Source organism: Mobula hypostoma, chromosome 16 (assembly GCF_963921235.1).
Source record: "Mobula hypostoma chromosome 16, sMobHyp1.1, whole genome shotgun sequence".
Classification (NCBI taxonomy): domain Eukaryota; kingdom Metazoa; phylum Chordata; class Chondrichthyes; order Myliobatiformes; family Myliobatidae; genus Mobula; species Mobula hypostoma.
The window spans coordinates 40,042,826-40,063,195 of record NC_086112.1 but is presented as its reverse complement, the minus strand read 5'-3'; the positions used below and the strand labels follow the sequence as shown (position 1 = coordinate 40,063,195).

The 20,370-nt window shown below is 37.0% G+C and overlaps 1 protein-coding gene across 4 annotated transcripts in view; it reads right to left on the bottom strand.

Annotated features, from left to right (window-relative positions):
* Nucleotides 1–6,822: 6,822 nt before the first annotated feature.
* The window catches only part of LOC134357344 (transducin-like enhancer protein 4), a 148,732-nt gene continuing 135,184 nt past the window's right edge, over nucleotides 6,823–20,370 (bottom strand). For all 4 annotated transcript variants that reach the window (XM_063068787.1, XM_063068788.1, XM_063068789.1 and 1 more), the window contains exons 16-20: nucleotides 18,565–18,812; nucleotides 18,130–18,277; nucleotides 17,461–17,611; nucleotides 15,823–15,899; nucleotides 6,823–14,621 (exon numbers count right to left, since the gene is read on the bottom strand). In XM_063068787.1, the coding sequence (XP_062924857.1) occupies nucleotides 14,514–14,621; nucleotides 15,823–15,899; nucleotides 17,461–17,611; nucleotides 18,130–18,277; nucleotides 18,565–18,812 (732 nt within the window). In that variant the 3' untranslated portion in view covers nucleotides 6,823–14,513. The remainder of the gene's footprint in view (nucleotides 14,622–15,822; nucleotides 15,900–17,460; nucleotides 17,612–18,129; nucleotides 18,278–18,564; nucleotides 18,813–20,370) is intronic.

Sequence of the window (20,370 nt, the reverse complement as noted above, 5' to 3'; positions counted from 1 at the left end):
TAAGGGAGGTCTTAAAAGGAAGAACAAGGTGGAGGGAATGGTAGAACTTGACATTGGCCATTGAAGACATGCTGCTGATAAACTGAAATCATTGTCTTTGGACTGGTCACTTGCCAGCCTGCACCTGTGCAGATATCCAAGAAGGTTTACGGCTGGAGGAATTTCGGGATATGGAAGGGCAAGTTTTAAATCAAAGATAAAATTATAGCACTGGACAGCAATTTTTTTTCAAGTGTTGCTTCCTCAGAATTATTTTGTTTATGAAAGACTGTTTGAAGCTGAACACCAATATAATTTCAAACTACTTGTATCACATAGGAATGTGAAGAAACAAGAATTTAACTTTTATCGAATTTAAAGAGTTGACTTGCATATGGATGCTGATGACTTGCAATAGTTCAACTAAAATATTTTGTTGACGAGTTTTGTTTGTACACAGTGCCTGAGGCTTCTCACTTAAGTGTCCAACAATAATCAACCAACATTGATGGATTCCAGTTGCCCTGATACTCTTTCTCCATGACCGCAATATCCTGGTGAAATCTTTCACCATGTCCGTCACTAATGGTGCCAAGATTTGAAGGGAAGAAGTCTGAATGGGAATACAGAAAACGAATCTTTAGTGACATGTTGCACTAGATGGTTTTGTATGCTTGAAGCACATTGTCAACCAGCTGCACATAGTTTGGTGCTCTGTTGTTGCCAAGAAAAAGTTCAGCAATATCCTTGAATGCCTTCCATGTGAATTTCTCCTGTCCCATTTGTGGACCAGCAAAAGTGCCTTGCTTAATCTTGGCATCAATTATTCTGAACTGAATAACAAATACAGGCAATTTTTAAAAAATAGTGCATGATAGGGAAATTTAAAGTGATTTTCATGATCAGCAGCCTGAAATCCATGAGATGCACGCAAAAGTATTCAGAAAGTAAAATCATTGTTGTCCAGTGCAATTAAAGCAAAGGGTGTCAATGTCCAGCATGTCATTGAGTAATGAGTGAACAATTGTGATACAAATTAGGACACTGGTGGGAGAGCCTTAAATAGATTCATCTCTAGAGAAGAGAATGAGGAAAGCTAATTTTCAGTGCATTGACATTGTCAAAGCAAAAGACTTTGTTGAAAATATTGTTGGGGGGCAGGGAGTGGGATATGTAATTTTGATCTTTCAAATGACATAGGCTAGTTCATTTTCAGGAAAGAAAAGACTGGAGTTGGTGACATTTGACTGAACACCATGGAGTTGCTCTTCCCTTTTTCCCAAAGTGATGAAGGCAGCTTATGGCACACTTATCTTCATTAGACAGGGCATTACCTACAAGAGTTGGGGTGTCATGTTACATCTGTATGAGATTGTAACTGCATCTGGAATATTATGTGCATTTTTAGTTGCAGCTCTGGGAAGGATATGATTGAGCTAATGTGGCTGCAGAAAAGATTCACAGCAATGTTGCTGGGTCTGCGGGGCTTGAGTTGATAAGGAGAAAATTATTATACAGGGACTATATTCTTGTGCATTTTCACTCTCACAGTCTCTTTTCTCTCTCTCTCTCTCTCTCTCACACACACACACTCTTATTCTTACCTAGAGACAAGAGACTGCATATTTTTGCCTACCTCCACTTCTCACCCAGCTGTCCCTATCTCCCACCACCAGCTTTTCCAGAAGGCTGAAATGTGACCTTAAGGTTTATAAACTTAACAAAAAGTGCACACAGATAAGGTGGAAGGTCAGTCTTTTTTCCTCAGGAGAGAACTCTAAAATTAGAGGGCATGGCTTGAAGGGAAGAGGGGAGGATTTAAAGAACACCTGAGGAGTAAGTTTTTCTGCATAGAGGTAGTGAGTAAATGGAATGAGCTGCCAGAGGAAGTAGTAGAGATGGGTACAGTTATAAAGTTAAAAAACATTTGGACAGGTTCATGGCTAGGAAAGGGCCAAATGCAAGCAAATGGGACTAGCTCAGGAAGACACATTGTTTGGCAGAGACCGGTTGGGCTGAATAGCCCACAATGTTGCAGTATAACTATGACATTTTGTACTTGTCTGCTTTTATTAAATACTTTGGGTCTGGAGAGGTAAAATACAGCTGGGTATTGTCAAGATAATGTTAAAATCAATGCTGCTTTTTCAAATGATCAGCTGAGGGTCAATAGGATAAGAAATAAAAGAGGGTTAAGGATAGACTCTTGGAACGCCAGGACAGGAACTTGTGCCATCATAAATGATTCTCTTACTATAACTAAATGGATGAGAAAAGGGCAACTAACAATCAGATGGAGGAGATCAGCAGGTTAGGCAGCATCTGTGGGGCTGGCAGGAATTAGTGTGTCTGGTCAAAACCTTGTGTAAAGATGGAGTGTGAAGAGGAAGATAGTGAAAATCAAGAGTAAACTGAGAGTGGTGAAGCAGCAGCCTGTAGGGGATTGGTGGACCAAGGAGGGATGAGAGATGTCAGCAGATGGAGCCAGGTACGGGAGGGGGAAAAGGTGGAGGTGCAAGATAGGGGTACTTGGGTGAGAAGTGGAGGCAGGCAAAAATATGCAGCCTCTTGTCTCCAGCTAAGAATGAGTATGTGAAGTGTACGTGTGTGCGAGAGTGAGTGAGAGTGTGAGTGCATGTGAGAGTGTGAGAGAATAGGACAGGATTTTTGGGGAGTATCAACTGCATAACTGTTTTGTTTCCAGCATCACTTCTTTTACAAAAAGTCATATTCTAACTTGAATACAAAATACAGAATGTTTTTGTATAATACTTCGCATTTCCATGAAAAAAATTGTTTCTATGCACTAAAAAAAATTCAACTTTTTCTTTTTTTCCCATTCTCTCTCTAAATTGAGAAATCATTCAAGGGCAAAGTAGTATGCTTAACACATCTACATCACATATGTGAAAATCAAATCCAGCATAAATGTGGACAATGTACTTCTGGACAGTGTCATTAAAGCACTGGTGAAAGTCAGATGTGCCATTACTGAACATCCATAAAATGGGGCAACCTCGATAGGCTGGAACATAGAGATTTTAGAAATTAAATATCTAATGTCACACAAATGACCCAAGCTGAGGGAATGGATGGACTCTTGGCTACTGTGATTGGAAAGTTTTTACTTTTGTCTTCCATTCTTAAATTCTAGTACTTTAGCAGTTACTTAAAAATACACATAGTTGCCACTTTATTAGGTACCTCCTGTATCACACAAAGTAGCCACTAAAAGTGTGTTCATGGTCATCTGCTGCTGCAGCCCACCCACTTCAAGCTGTGACATATTGTGCATTCAGGGATGCTCTTCTGCACAACACTTGTAATGCCTGGCTATTTGAGTTGCTGTCACCTTCCTGTCAGTTTGAACCAGTCTGCCCATTCTCCTGTCACCTCTTTCATCAACAAGGCATATTCACCCACAGAACTGCTGCCTCCTGGATGATTTTTGTCTCTCACAGCATTCCCCCAGACGATGAGCAGTTTCTGAGATACTCAAACCACCAATCAATCACTTCATAGATAACGTCACTTAGATCATGTTTCTTCCCCATTCTGATGTTTGGTCTGAACAACAACTGCACCTCTTGACCATGTCTGCATTGAGCTATTGCCATATGATTGGCTGATAAGATATTTGCATTAACTAGTGTAGAGGTATACCTAATAAAATAGCCACTGAGAGGCCTTCATTAATTTTTTTTTAAGTATTTGCATCTCCCAAACAAGTTTTAAAAGATGTCTCTGAGCAATACGCTGTCCTAGATCTGCCCAGGGCTGGGACTTTAGAATCTGCCATCTGAGTTTTGTGTGCTGCTGGTGGAACACTGTGTACTCTGTGGGATGGCCACAGCTTGGGGGCTTTGGGGAAAATTGGAATCAGATTCAGGTTTCTTACCTCTGATATATTGCATGAAAATTTATTGTTTTGGGGGTAGCAGTGCAATGCAAGGATATAAGAAATACTGATGATTTCAAAATAAATAGTGCAAGATTGGAGTTTGAGGAAATGTCACCAAAGACTCTGACAAGGTTCTACTGACATACCAAGGATTGCATTCTGATTGATTGCATCGCAGCCTGGTATAGAGCTTCCAATGCACAGGACTGCAAAAGGCTGTGGGCTCAGCCAGCTTCATCACGGGCACCATCCGTCGTCACCGCCAGGCACACGCCATCTTATTATTACCACCACCAGGGAGCCTGAAGACCCACACTCACTCAAAAATTTAGAAGTAGCAATAGAGGCTTTGGGCAAGATTGAAATCAGAATCAGGTTTATTATCACTGTCTTATTCATGAAAAAAAATTGTTGTTTTGGGGCAGCAGGTACAGTGCAAAGATAAAAATTACTATAAATTAGAAGTAGTGTACAATTAGAGTTTGAGGAGACACGTCAACAAAGACTTTGCAGATTTCTACCAATGTACGATAACGTACAGGGTATATTTAAGGCACAAGTTGATGGTTTCTTGATTAGTGAGTGTGTCAGAGGTTACCAGGAAAAGGAAAAAGAACAAGCTTGAGATAGATAATAAATCAGCGATGATCAAATAGTGAAGCAGAAAAAATGGGCCAAATAGCCTAATTCTGCTCCTGTCTATGTCTTAAAGTCTTAAGCTACTTCTTTGCACCATCAGACTTCTGAAAGGTCCACGACACTACAAACCTACAGGAATGTAACAGCAAAGTGCAAGTGAAGGGCAAGATCAAGCGCAGTCTGGAATTATTTTATCTTCCACCGTTCCTTGTTTATGACAATTATATGTCATAAATACAAAATAAGGGCATGAACTCCAAACAGCTGGCTGTTTTCCATTTTTGCTATACACCAAAGCAAGATGCTCTATGTTCCAATGGATCCCAATCCAGTAGAATTTAAGTCAGCCAGAAGAGGAATGAATTTTAGCCAATTTCAGAAATTTATGGCCTGTCTAGTCATTTTCGGCAGCTGCACTCAGGGGAAAAAAGGTCTACATTTGTTTCTCAATTGCAAACAAACAAAGAAGTTGCCATTTTTATAAATCTGATGATGAAACATCTCTGCCTAGCATCTACATCTGTAACCACCAGTTAAAAATCAAGGAATGAATTTGTATGTCTATTCTTTTTTCTTTCTGTTCAGGACACCAACATATATTTAGTTTGTTATACAACTCCCTTAATGTGTCCAAATTGGTAAAACTGGAGCAAATATCTCAAAACAGAATTGGTAATATCATTGTCATACTGATTGCTTTTTCCCGAGAGAGCACCACACGGCTGTAAGCTGCTGTCCCTTTCAGACAAACATTATTTAATAAGAAAATTTTGTTCCATAATCTAAATAGATCCCATTGTTTGCTATATACACTGTACTCAGCTTCATTTAAAGCAACCCAAATTTTCAGTTATCCTGCTGGAGTCAACAGGTGCTCCTCTTGCTCCCACAATAGTTACCTAGACAACAGTTAGCTAAGCAATGCTTCCCTCCAGTTGTAGCCCAACATACCATCTATCAAGAATCTTGCTCTTGTCAAGAGTGCCCAATGTTACAATTCCTTGAATGTGCTGAGCCACACCAGGTTACCTTTTCCAGTTAACGCCCAGTCTTTATACTGGCTGCACAAGGAGGTTCCCACTCAGGGGATAAAACTAAACCCACTGTGCAAAGGAGTGACCTGGAGTGAAACCTGGGCAAGAGGGTTCATTTGAAGCAGATCCAGATCACAGTCTCCAGTTTTTACTATGCCTTTAACATTTTACAGTTAAGGAATATTTGTTATTAACAAATACTCGAATTTTGGAATGGATGAGAGTTAAAAACCCAATCAGTAAATCTTGGTCAGGCAGAGGAATTTAATTACAAAATTTTTGAAATCCATACTCCAAAAGCAAAATACTGCAGCTGCTGGAACTCTGAAACAAAAACACAAATGCAAGATCAGGTCAGGTGGCGTCTGTGGAGGGAGAAGTACAAAATGGAAAGATCAGTTTTAATTAAAGGTTATTGATGAGGCCTCAAATGTTTCTCTTTCAACAGACAGGGCTGGTCCTGCTGAATATTTCTAGTGCTTTTTGCAGGCATGTTTGAAGTACCATGACAATTAAATCTTCTAGAAGTTAAACTATTAAATACAGAGGCATTGTGAAGACTAATTGCACAGGATTGTAAATGAGTATGGAGACAGCAAGCAGTTTTCCTCTGAGCATGTTGGTGGATGCCAAATTAATCAAGTGGAAGTCTCAGGCAGATGTTGGTTTGTTTCATTTTCCTATCATTTGAAGGCTTCAGAGAAGGAATAAATACAAATGTTATTTGATGGTTTGATTTGTAATAATGATAATCAGAATAAAGAAATGAGGGAGTGAATGTGCTGGGCTGATGGAAATCCTTACTTGTCTGCACATTAAAGTAACTGTTGTTTGGGAATGTGGGAGGGAGAGAGAAATCAGTCCCAACACACAGCAGATGTAATACTGTGGCAGCATATGATTCATTCAGTTTAGAGATTCAGGAATCATTTAACAAGCCCCCATTTATCAGAGTTCTCATGCACTCAAGGCGTGAAAGTGTATACATTTCTTGACCTGTACTGCCCTGGAATGCCAGATCTAGCCAGCTCTGGTTTACTCATACTGTAAAAACATGACTGTGTCAAATATTTATTTTAAAACAGCAACAGTTTCTGCATTTTCTCAGAAATGGAAATCTTTGTAGACTCATCTTCCAAGTTTGGATGTGTAACTTTATGTTTATATTTTAAGATCATTATCTAAACTCCACAAAGATATTCAATGTTAATCTCCTAGCTCCAAAAGACCATGGTTACTGATGTTAATATTCACTACAACAGTGCAGAAATAACCACAGACCAAAACAGTGAAACAGTGTGTTATATTAAAAGAATTATTTTACAGTACAGAGACCACTAGAGACAGACTAGCTGAGGTTACATTTCCAGTGTTTCAGATCTTTGCTTTAATTAAAACAAATTGATTATTTTCTTTACATATATGAATATCCAGTGCAATTCTGCAGCATTTTTGCACTTCTTCCTCCCATTGTCTTATTTTGTAAGAGTTATAGTCACATGTGACTAGTTTCTTTCTTAAAGATCCAACGAACATACAGCATTAGAACTGTATATTTAGCCATCAATTAGATACAAAACATTCCTACTAATTTAAGAATCTTTCAAATATAACAATATTTCTAACAAAGAAAAGGGGATTAAAAAGCTAACAAGTTGACCACAGGGCACTTTCAGTGGTATATAATGCATGTGTACAAAGAAACACCTCAATAGCTATTAACTTATTTTCCCTTTATGTTAATCTGTAGGTTATAACAGCAACAGTTGACAGCTTTTCAAATTTTAGTATTATCATTGAAAATGGAGTGAAAATTGATTGTGAACCCAGAAGCATTCTCTTAAGTTTGGTATTCTAAGACTTTAGGCAGAGAGGAATTATTAATATAATATTTGTGATTATTCTAAGCAAAGCAAGTTTTAACCACAAGATACAAGTTTAATTGTCAACGTGATGGGCAACTTCCTGGAAGTCAATTGAATCACAGAAAAGGCAAAGGAGCCTTAGATAGCCAAAATGGATCCCATATTAGTGAGAAAGATTTTTAGATTCCTATTTGTAAAAGGCCTTAAATAAGACATTCAACATGGAATAAAGAAAATAAGGTAAAAGAGAAAACCAGCCAACACACAGCAGTCATTTGGGAGTATAATAGTTTCACACTTCTTCTAGACCTAAGCATCCCCTTTCAGTGCTAGTTTGATGTTACCTTATAGAACTAAGGCCATTATCTCCAGGGGCTACACGTTCATTTACGTCTGCATAAAATATAGAAGTCACAGGACTAATACTCACAACAGAAATTGAGACTTCATAGAATAATTATTCTACCTTTATAATGAATGATTTTTTGGGGGGGGGAGGTAGAATTGGAATGTGGAGGGGTAAACAGCTGTCCAACAATAGGTTGGAAAACAACAATATTCCAGAGTGATGCTCTGTAATACATTAACTCGAACATAGTCTGTATGCTCTCATATCTCACTTTTAGAATGAACAGTGCTATGAAAATGTCACACTCTATTCTTGCAAAAAAATTGCATTGAAGAGCACAAATATCACTTCCACTGCACATTAACAAGTTAGATAATCATTTAGTACAGTCCTTACCATTAGAACTTCGCAGCTTGCAGTGTGCCAGTATTTATCGCTGGTCTCAAGCCAAGCAATTACATTCTTTGATCTAAAATTATGTACTTAATAGAAAACTGTTGATGAATGCAGCACCAGTGGTTGATGCTCCATAAATATATACAGCGGTGGTTATACATGTTTAATGATTTGTACCGAGAACACAACACTGAACTAATGATGCAATGTCTTTTCTTCCTGACCTCACGATCATCAATAGTGTTTCTCCAAGAATCAGTCGTTGGCTCTGTCATATTTCTCATTATGATGTTGTCTCTTGTTGACCTCTTGCCAAAACATAGCATCAATAATGATACTGGGCCAAAATCAGCTTTGCCTTAAGACTAGCTTTCTTATTTTCACAATTTTCACTAAATAATCAGCCCTATTTAACATCCAGAAATAGACAAGCAAAACATTTAATCCAATTAGATACTAAAAGAACCTAAGCCATCAATTTCAGTCCCTATAAACTCTATTTGTCACTGGCTTTCTTAAATGGCAGATATGAAGTTGAACCAGATAGTATGCAACTTAACTGGAACCCTGAATGAATTTCTAACTACACCTAATCCACCTCTAGATTAATAACCTATATCTGCTCCTTAAATGGTTATCTGCTGTTGATGACTTAATTCATATCTAGTGATAGCAGAGAGATGACCACTTCAATAGATTTCTGATGACTTATTCACTTTTATTTTGTAAGCATGAGGCCATTGAAAAAAATTCTGCTATCCACTTCCTCCCTTATACTAGGTCCTGTTTATCCATTTTTCATGCGTTCATTGTTCCGTGTTGCTTCCCATTTAAGGTGTTCCAGGATTTTTAAATTTCCTACACGTTTTCAAACCAAATCTTGATTGTCCTCCTCCCTACTTTAGAAATCTTATTCAAAGCTTTGATCAAACTGCACTTCCCCAATTTTAGCCAACAGAAAATTCCAGTCTTTAAGCGCTTCAAAGAGAGCTTTCTGATGTTAAAGGTCCTTGTGCTCTAGAATTTCCTCCCTAAAACTCTTTGCTTTTCATTCTTTTTTGCTCCTGCATTTGGTTGCATCTTAAGATCTACAGTTTGGGCCAAGCATGTGGTCATTTGTTCTATTACTTCATGTGGCTCAGTGTCAAATACTGCATGCTAGCAATTACATGAAGCATCTTGTGATGCTTTATTGACTGAAAAGAAAAACACAAGTTGTGGCTGTTGCCACTGTACGTCTTATTCGGTGAAGTTCCCTGTTAATTTAGGTGGTAGTTTAGTTGGGGAGGAGGCTGGTGAATGGAAAGTTCTCCAGAATATGAATAATCTCTCTGTACACAGATTTTCATAAAGCAAAGAACTGACATACAAGTCTCACAGTAACCTACCTAAAAGTTTACACTTCCACAAGAACAAGCATTCCACTTTGAAACCAAATCACGAGTGTATCCCTATGCACAGCCATTCCTAGTGTTGATACAGGACAAACGGTTCATTGTCTTCAGTTCAAACAAAGGGAAGAAAATCTGAACATTGCTGGCCATCCAGCTGTTCCTATAGATAGCTATGCTCTAGATAAGCTAAAAAAAATATATATATACTAATTTGGAAAAGGCAACATAGAATAGTATTTAAACGGATAGGCAATTTGGAAAGAATGTGACAAATATGGAAATATTGTTTTCCTTCCCCTTGAAAACAAAAGAATGGGAATTAAGCTCCTACTTGGCATGTATACATTTCTCCTGGTCTATTTTCCTCTGTTCAGGCCAATAGAGATGATATTCCAACCCACCTTTAGAAAATGGTTGAAAGCAAATAGCATGGGAAAGAAATAACTATTGCAATTTTTAAATTTCCCTCTATTGTTTCAATTGGTATTTAGAATATCTTGCAATTAATGTAACCGAAAATTTCTATCAAATAAATTCAGGCCAAAATGTTATTTGCTTGTTCACATTTAGAACTATTCCTACTAAAATAAAAAGCAGGTAGTCACCCAAATGTAGGTTCTGTTCTTATCCCTCCTTCCTGAGCAATAAACACACTTCTTGTATAGTCTGGATAAATACGGAAGGCACGGTGATAAGCACAGAACATAAGGAAATAGCCAAAAGCACCTATAAAAATGCTTTGTGCAAGTATTCAAAGAGTAAAAGAATGAAGGGTCAGTGGCTAAACACTGCCATTGATAGTGGAAGCAAGATTTACACCTGGGGCTTGGATGCAGAACAGGGGGAAAAGAAGATATGTGGAAGTAGAGTCATTTACACATCATAAAATCAGTCACAGATTTTGAAAATGTTTTTTTAAATTTCTGTTCAAGTGTTCCAATGATGCCAGATAGGGTATGCATAAAGGAATATATTAATTTGGTTGTGGGTATGTGGCTGTGGATTGATTGTTGAACAGTAATCATTATTTTTCTGCAGGGATACACATAATTTTTTTGGCACTTAAGTTATTCAGTTAATTCACTTGTGACAAAAATGTATAAACTGAATTTAAAAATAGTCCCTTGCGCTACAATTGGAATACTGTTCTGATTTATTTTAGTTAGAGATACAGTGTAGAACAGGCCCTTCCGGCCCAACGAGTTGCATCGCCAAGCAACCCACCTATTTAACCACACATCAGGTTTAGCTAGAAAACCAAACAAACAAAAAAAAAAGCACTGGTTCATTTTGGGTTGGGTTGGGTTGGGTTGGGTTGGATGCACAGGGATTAATGCAAGGTCACCATTTATGCTTTGGATGAGGAGGATATATCAACGTTCGACGATACCAATCTGGGTGCCACTGTTACCTGTGAGAAGGATACAGAGAGGTTTCTACAGAGAAATGGATAGGTTACATGAATGCACAAAGTGGCGCATACAATATAATGTGGAAAATGTCATCTTATCCATTTTGCCTTTTTTGCTAGAGTACATTTTAATTGGAGAGGTTAAAAGGTGCCATTAGTGGAATCCGCAAGTACTTGTACATTAATCATGAAGTTAATATGCAGGGGCAGCAAGCAATCAGAAAGCAAATGGTATGTTGGCCTTCACTGCAAGTAGGTTGGAGTACAAGACAATAATATATTACTTCAGATTTAATTTAGTCAAATGAATGTGCATCTGGAAGATCATGCACTGATCTGGTCCCCTTTCTAAGAAAGGATAAATACTTGCAATGGAGAGATTGTATTGAAGCTTCACTTAAATTGATCCAAGTCTATGGGTTTTGTGCCATGAGAGATTGTAATCTGAACCACTATTTAAAAGAGAAGTGATCTTGTGGAAATGTATAATTTTATTTTCTGTACATGGCTTAACAGTTTGGATACAGTGTTGATGTTGGGCTGGGACCAGAGGTCAGAATCTCAAAATAAGGAGGCAGTCATTCGGGACAGATGAGAAGAAATTTCTGCAGAGTTAATAAATTCCAGTCAGGGTGTACTTAATATCTGAAAATGGCTATGTCCGAAGGAACTGTGGAATCTGGGGTTAGTTGTAGGTAATTGATGTGGAATTAAAAGCTCAGCCATAATATTATTAAATAAGGAACAGCTGGATGAGCTACCCTTATTTTCTGTAATTAAATTGCCTACTGAAGAAAGGAAACAAATGGTATCTACAGTTCATCTATGTGGTGGGAGGGATTTGTTTAATTATTGGCTACAGGGTTAGTTGGTGCTGAATTCAATAAATAAATGGTAAATCACTGAACCAGTAAATTTTTGAAAACCCTGAAATGAAACATAAAAGCATTATTCAAAATGTGAATGCAGGGTGAGGAAAAGGGTGCAGGGGGTGCGGTTGGGCGCAAAGTCAAATTGTGCCGCTGGAATGGTGGATACAGTTCACATATTCTGACTCTGGGTTTGTATTGATGGTCAATCTGGTTGTCAGTCCCCACGATAATCATGTTTATTTTATGGTTAATGACCACAAATAATTAATATTATCAAACTACTTCAAATAATTGAAAAAAGGATACTTGGGATTTGAGGTTCAGAACTGAAGCAGCCATAGCTGATGAGAACAAGTGGGCAAATTGTGCAGAGATTATCAGGGTGCAGATGTTATCAGACTGTTAGAGGTACAGTATCCTTTAAATTTGCTACTTTACTGGAAAATGTGTCTGCCTTAATATCAGCAAGACCTTCTCAATGAAGAACAAATAGCTGATTGTCCTTTTAGATTTAGAGGATTACCACCTCAGTTTATCTGTGTGACACTGGCCTTATTTTCTTCCACTTGGTCTTCCACTTCCAGTTTGCTGCAGTTTATTTTGACAAACATTGCACAATATTTTTATGGAGTCTCCACAGTATTCATATTCTCTTGTGATGACTGGTGGGTGTGAATTTCTTGCAGCTCATAAAGACTGTTTCAATGGGGTCAGAAAACATTTCTTCAACTTGGAACAACTGCTAAAGAATTATATTAAAAATAGCATATTTTCATCTAGATAGAGAGATCGTAGAGAGACAATACTCATTACCAATAGCAAAAATGAAATTGTTTCAGGACTAGATACAGGTCCATTTAGATTTTTTTTTCTAAATTTTCCTGGGAGCAGCAAATAAAATCACACTAGGTCATATAAAAACTTTTGTTAATCATGGAAAAAGGGAAATATTGAGAGTAAGGGATCCATTAACTCTTTACAACATGCGATGTTTATCATTTACTCTAAGGTAGATTCAAGTTCAGTTGGAATTAGTACAGAAATGTCTGTAAAGTCTGGACAGTTTATGATATCCCCTTGATTGTAACTTACTTTATTCTTCCATTATTGTGCGGGTACAGATATATTAGTGTTGGTGCATTAGATGTTAATTCAGTTGACTTTCACGTCTAAAAAGGGCTTCCATCAAGAACATCAGTTACAAATCCAAGCACAAAGCCTTGACCTATGACAATATACAATCTTCATTAAACTTATTAAGTAATGAGTTACAGTCATCTTTCTTTACCTCTTTACTTATCCCTTCTCCTTTCCTCAACACTACAAAAATGTTAAGACTTCTGAGTTAGCAGATAAAAACTATGTTTCATACATCACTAATTGACCTTCCCATGACTTTGCTTTCAGTGAATGAGACTGATGAGTAGAAATGATGAGGTATGAAGCGGAAATGGGAACAATGAAGTCAGAATACGTATTGAGAGTGGGAATTCCTGTCAAATAATGGATAGAACTCTTCAGGTTTGGAAAGAACTCAAAAGTTACAACCATGCAAACAATGTGAGCATTTCATGAGTATTTGAATGAGAAGTGACAGAAGGACAAAAAGAAAGGCAGAGATAGAGCTGGTACTAGGGATAGGGTGAGATTGGGCAGAGGAATGTGCAGAAAGCCAAAGAATAATTAAAGGATCCAAATGATGAAAAACTGAATCAACAGTAGAAACTCTTTCAACAGGGAAGAGCATATATGAGGGACTGATGCAAAAGAGAACAGATAATTTTAGGAATTTTATTCTGAATAATTTAATCTTATTGTGTGTTCCATTAAAAAATTAAATTTCAGGAATCTTTAATGAAGCGATCTGGGGAACTAACTAACTGCTCAAGAAATTTTGCTTTTCATTGAATACGAAACAATTGCAGTTTAGTCATTTCTGAATGGTTGTTTTCCTATTATGCAAAACACCTGAGCAAATTAGCACGTTTCTCAGCTTGTAGAGTTCCCCATTTTCTACTGATGCCTTCTGCCTTATTTAGAGCAATACTTAGAAAGTGATTTGAAGTGGTATTGTTTTATTAAGTCTGTCTTCTACCAAAACAATACCAACAGCAGTCACTTCAGAACCTAGCCAATCTTGTATTTTTTTTTAACCTTTCTCTTGGCATATCAACTAGCTTCAGTTTGGATGAATTCTAAGGATGTTACTCTGTAACTTGATACTCCTATTAAAAATCTCAATAATTCTGTAATAAAATGAAGAAATAATAAAACACACAATATCAGTCAAGGTGGAAATGAACTTATGCCCTCCATCCCAATTCCAAACAGAATAACTGCTACCACCAAAGTCTTGAGCGAGCTTGTATGAAATTAACCAATTTCAACAAAGATTATAAAAAGTCTTGGAAAAACAAAAATAAATAGTTGAAACCTTCTGGTCCTTCATTCAATTAAATGGCAAAAGAAGCTTGTCACTCTGCTCAGCGTAGTTGGATTTTGAGGCTTTTTTGTATATCAGACGGAAGTGTCCAGAAATTACGATCAAATACAGCACAGAGCTGAGAAACAATGACAAGAACGTTGAAGTCTTTGTTTTGCAAAGTCAGCCATAAAGAGCAAATCTAACAAAAGTGCTATAGTGAAAGGTATCTTTGTGTTCAGGCTCCACTCCTAATAAATAACTTCATAGACTGTAGCCTTCTTGTCTCCAGAGCCAGTGATAATGTATTTATCATCCACTGAGATGTCGCAGCTCAGCACCGATGAGGATTCCTTAGACTGTGAATTTTTTATATTTAAAAAAAAGCACAAATGAGTGACAGGAAGAGAAAACAAATTTGTACACATAATCATGGAACACTTAGTACCCATGACCATTTGTGAGAGCACAGACAATGCAGATTTGTATCAGTATATAGGAGTTAATGGTAACTTAAAATTAACTTAATTTCATATAGTAGCTCTTTTCAGTTAACAACAAAATTCTATTGCCTCTACCCAAATATTTTACCCCCTTCCACTTTCATATGGCAGTAGCACCCCTTTGACAAAATCAAACCTCCTTTTCCCTTGGCTCTAGGTAGTCTGCTCGTCTTACCCATACAAATCAGTACTGCAGGTCCCACAGCCAGACTTAAATCGAGAACCTAAACTTTGGAGCAAATAATTTGTTTCTGATTTCTAGCTTAGAAACACTGGATTCTACAGTAGCATATGCTCAAGGGAATTTACAAGCTTTGCTTCTGCAAAATGTTCCACAACATAAACTGTCTACTTCACAAACAGTACAGGAGTGAAAACTATTTCTGGAATCATACAAACGTGTCCAAGATAAGAATCCCAAGTTAAAAGGAATGTTTATTCTGATCCTGAATGTAGTGCATTGGACTGCCAGGGGGCCACACACAGCAAAGGCAGGAAGAGAGGGCTGAATACAAAGAAGGCAGCTCGGGCAGGAGAAACCATTCTTTCTGGTCTGTTAACTGACTGTTCATTACAAATGTCCTGGCTCCTATGGAGACTTGGGATCCAACCTGCATTATTTTTAACCATGCATTGCATCCAAACAAATCAGTGCAGAATTACAAAGGAATCAGAAAATCTGCTCTACATTTTAAAAAATTATTTTCATTCCCCTGGCTTTTAAACAAAATTTAAAGTGAAATTATTCTACATCTAACTTTAGATTTGAAAAACCAATGACAAATTAATTTCTAAACTTTGTGACACTTGCACCAGGAAAGCAATAGCCCGATGTTACATACAATTACTCTTCAATTGTGAGCCTCACTGCTTTCTCTACCCTTAACTTCCCAAAAACATCTTGATACCATCTAGAACTTTAGCTGTGAAGTTAGATGGGAGGAGAAGTTTCCTCCAGCACTTGGTTTATGTTGTGTAATAATCTAGGAGTTAAAAACCCTATCAAGATTTTTTTATGTTTTAATTCAGTGAGAAAGTATCAACATTCCAACCTTACCTGAAATATGCTAGCTCCATAAGGTGTTCTCCAGGCATTCAGCAGATTATCCTTCCCAGTGCTTACAAACCATTTGCCTAAAAATCAACATGGAATACATGTTCAGCATTTTGTTTGGACAAACTGGGCTTTAGGAAGAGAAAAATAAACATTACTAAAGAAAATTTAAGTCATATCTCTTAAATCCATACCTCTGGACCAAACATTATTAAAAGCAAACCTGCATTTCCTTATGCATCTAACTTTCCATTGACTTCTGACATTCACAATGTGAGGAGAAGACGTCGGATGTTTATCCACACAGCTCTGCTACACCTCTATGTACTTCACTACTAATTAAATAACTGCACTTAAGTTTCTTTGAGACAGAAACTTTACAGTACAGTAATGGGATCAGAAGAGGATCTCAAGAGTTTGACACTCAAGATCAACAGCTTTGGAAATGTGTAACCTCCATGCTCTCAAAACTGAAGATAAAGGAACATATTTGTCTGCGCCTGAAATCAAATTTAATTCATAAAACAGTCTAAAAGTAAAAACTAATTGATGGAAAAATGAAATTCAGAAGATATAAAAGCACTCAGTAGCAGTAAGTGGTGACTAATTACTGTGGAGTTAGAAGTCAACAGGGAACAAAATGCTTTTTAACATGTCATAATTTTAAAGTTAAATGAATTTTTGCAGTTTGCCTTGTTGTACAGTGTAATTATTCATGATTAAGATCAGAACTGTCTCCAAAAATTTAACAAGGTGACAGCAAATAGTGTTGCTGCCATATAGCTCCAGCAACCCAGGTTTGATTCAGCTCTTTGGAGCTCTGTCAGTGTGGAGTTTGCATGTTCTCTTAGTGTGGGATTCCCTGGGTGCAACTCACACATTGCCAAAGGTGACAAGAGTAACTGAAGAATGTAAAATGCCCCATGTAGGTGGTGACAAGATAATTGAGAAGAACTGATGGACATGTGAAGAAAAGGTTAAGATAATACAAGCTGAGAAAAGGAACTGATGGAAATGCTCCAAAAAAGTAACACAGACTCACTGGGCCAAATGTTTCAAAATGAAAAAATACGACAAAACTAATTGGTCAATTTTGTTTTACAGCTTGACAATAATTGTCTGACCTCAAAAATAAAATAATTACTATCCTATTATAAGAATGTATTAAAAGTAGTTTAGGAAACTCAATAGTATCCTTTATTAAAAATCTTCATACATCAAAGAAAATAAAGAAATCTTTTACTAGCAAAACCCAGCTACTATTTTAGGTGGCCTAAGCAATGAAGTGCTGTGAATTTTCCACTGGAAGCAAAAGGATCAAATGGTTTGAGTCCCAAAGAGGCACATCTGTTTACGATTGTTGACTTTCCTTCTGAAAAAAGGTCTAGGAGTGTTTGAATTTCCCCTAATGATCTTACTCTGACTGTCATATTACATTCTGTTGCTGGTAGTTGGTTTCATAGGTAAATCTCACCTAAGCTACTGAAGCTGAAACCTTAACAACGTGATTTCACATCATCGTCCCCCCAAGTTATTAGTCAGCTAAAATTTGGTCTTCCCATCCCTTACCAGGCATAGTCAAACGTGTAACCTTATCAGCTCATTAATTAACAATAAGTAGTAACGGAAAACAGAATTTACCACAATGAGCAAATTTAAGGGATAGCACACAGCTCTCATGGAGGTGCAATTGGTATTTGTCTGGTTTTGTCACATGAAGAACCTCTACGTTGCTGTTTTCCATTCCAACTGCAAGCCACTCTCCAGTAGGACAATATCCCAAAGAAAAGATCTAGAGAAGAGAGTAAGTTGCAGAATATGTCTCCTTTGAAAAACAATTTCGTAAATGATACATGAAATGCTGTGGAACTGTCTTACAGCAATAGTCAACTTATAGAATATTCTCCAGTAAACCTGCCATAGAATCAAGCAAAATCTGATCCTTTACACTAATCTAAAAACATGTAGTTCAGTTACATTTCAAAATATTATTTAGACATACCATTAAAATGCACTGCAGACAACTTCCCTTTGCCAAAAGGTAGTGGAACACATTGAACTAAATGAATGTTCAAAACATATTTGAATCACAAGCAATAAGCGAACAAGTCATAAAGCATTTTTAAATATAAAGCTGCAAATATCCTACAAACACAAAATACTGCAGCTGAAAAAAATCAGTGGAAAATCACAATAATTTGTTCATTTGGTATTCATAAATCAATTGAAATTTCATTTCATGGTTTTGTTAAAGATCTTAATGATTTAACAAACTTTCATTTTTTAAAAATAATCTCTATGTATGCATACCTGAGATGTGAAGTCATGTTGCTGCAGTTGCCTTCCTTCTCTGAGGTCCCAGGACCTTACAGTGTTGTCTAAACCTCCCGTCCAAAGTTTGGTGCCATCATTTGAAATGTCAATACAGCTGGCTCCATCTGTGTGACCTTGAAATTGCCTGATATTAAACAAGCAATATTTCTGAATATACTTCATCACAAAATAACACATCAGCAAACACAGAATTGCAATACCAACTAAATAACAAATCTGAAATAGAGCTGAACATCTGATTTTTCCAGATGCAAGGGTTGATGCTGCTACCAAGATATACAGACACATACATGTTTAATTCAAAACTGCATTAAACTGCAGTTGAAGATCTTTTAGTTTGGCTTTATAAATCAAACCTACAAATCACAAAGCAATAGTATTGAAGTTCACCGGAAAATAACTCACTCTTACCTGACGAGCGTCTGGTTGTGCAGATCCCAGACAGCGATATTTCCATCACTACAGCAGGAGAAACAGACTTTGGAGTCAGGGCTGATAGCCAAAGCATAGCAGGCAGGAGCAGAGGATGTCAATTCTGCCTTTATACGTGGAGTTGGGGCTGCCAAATCCCAAATGGATAATGTGCTCGCTTCACCACCAACAATGAGAGTGCGTCCATCAGGAAGCAATTTGCATGAGCGGATGTAATTGTCTCTGTTCTGTTGAGATAGAATCCATTAAACAATTGAAGTGAAAAGGGCAAACAAAATTACCTGTAGTGTACAAAATAAAACATAATTTGATCAATTTTAACTATTTTATTTAAAAATTTATAACAGTGAGATTTTTCTTTTGAAACAATTTTGCACTAACCATGCAAGTTAATTTCAATCAAATATGATTGGGATTATACAGATTATTTATAATGTAAAACACGATTTCTCCCTTTCCAATTTTTTTACAAATGGAATATGCTTCATAATAACAAACAACTGGAGCCCAGGAATAATATTGTTGCCACTGTAGTGTTAAGGACTGCAATAGCTTAACAAATATTTATCAGCTAACCTTTATGGATTGCTATGAATAAATTAACTTCTGGTTTTGGATATTCAGTTTCGATGATTTCCAAACTTTAATTTGATCTTAAGTATTTACTTAATATCGATCTACATAGTTTAATTATCTCCTGGATATATGTGCCAGCATCAACTGAGACAAAGCAGCTGAGCTTTTTTCGGGGGGGGGGGGGGGAATTGCTTTACTTCCTAATTGCCTCACTATAGGTGTTTGGTAGTGCCAAGTCTGGATCTGCTGTTTGCTTACCCAAAGTATACACAAGGCTAAATAAACAGAAATGTGCTCTAATCAACAAAATATAATGCTCATGGAATTTTTAAAAAATTCTAAGCTCTCAGGGCATCTTAGACAGAGGTGAATGAGAAACCAGAAGCCTACAAAATGTTTGAACAGAAATTGTGCAAAATGAGAACACTGGTCTGGAAATCAGTATGCTATTTAGCAAATACACTTGGTTGGCTTTTCAATATTTTATAATTTGACTATTTGAAAAAATTATTTTAAACTAGTAACTAGTTTGGTAGCAACTGGTAACTAGTATTGAAATAATTTTCAAAGGTACAGTGAGGAAAAAAAAATTGTGGCAAGATTTGCCACCATAACAGTGAAGCATACATGGCACCAAGTACACAATTTAATGGCTTGGCAAGAACACATATTGACCAGTCACATAAAAGTGAAACAAAAGCACTACTAGCAGTCTGTAACCTGCTGTCAAACTAGGCCAAAGGGCACAATGACAAGGAGATTTAAACTACAGAGAATGAGGGCAGAGACTTGAACACAAATCAGCTTAGATTCTCATTTTGAGCACCTGCTAAACTGCCAGGTAGCTAGGTACAGAAGTTCACTATCAGACTGTCTGGAATGTTGCTTCCCAAAAGCAGAAATAATTAGGTCAATTGGGGATTGGTAACAAGGAAGAAAAAATATTTACATTTATTTGGCTCTTTTTTCCATTAAGAGTTAAGGTAATTCACAGAAAGTAAGTATTTTGAAATGACAATCACATATTCTAACATAGAACAATAGGCTAACCAATTTGCTCATCAGGTTTTTCAAACAGTTACTAAATTAATGACTAGAAAATCATTTCTTGTTCACATTAGCTTATTTATAAATTGGGGAGGGGGTCGTGGGTCCCAGCAGAAATTAAATTGCTAGTCAAAAATTGTCATGAGACCTTCCCAGTTCACA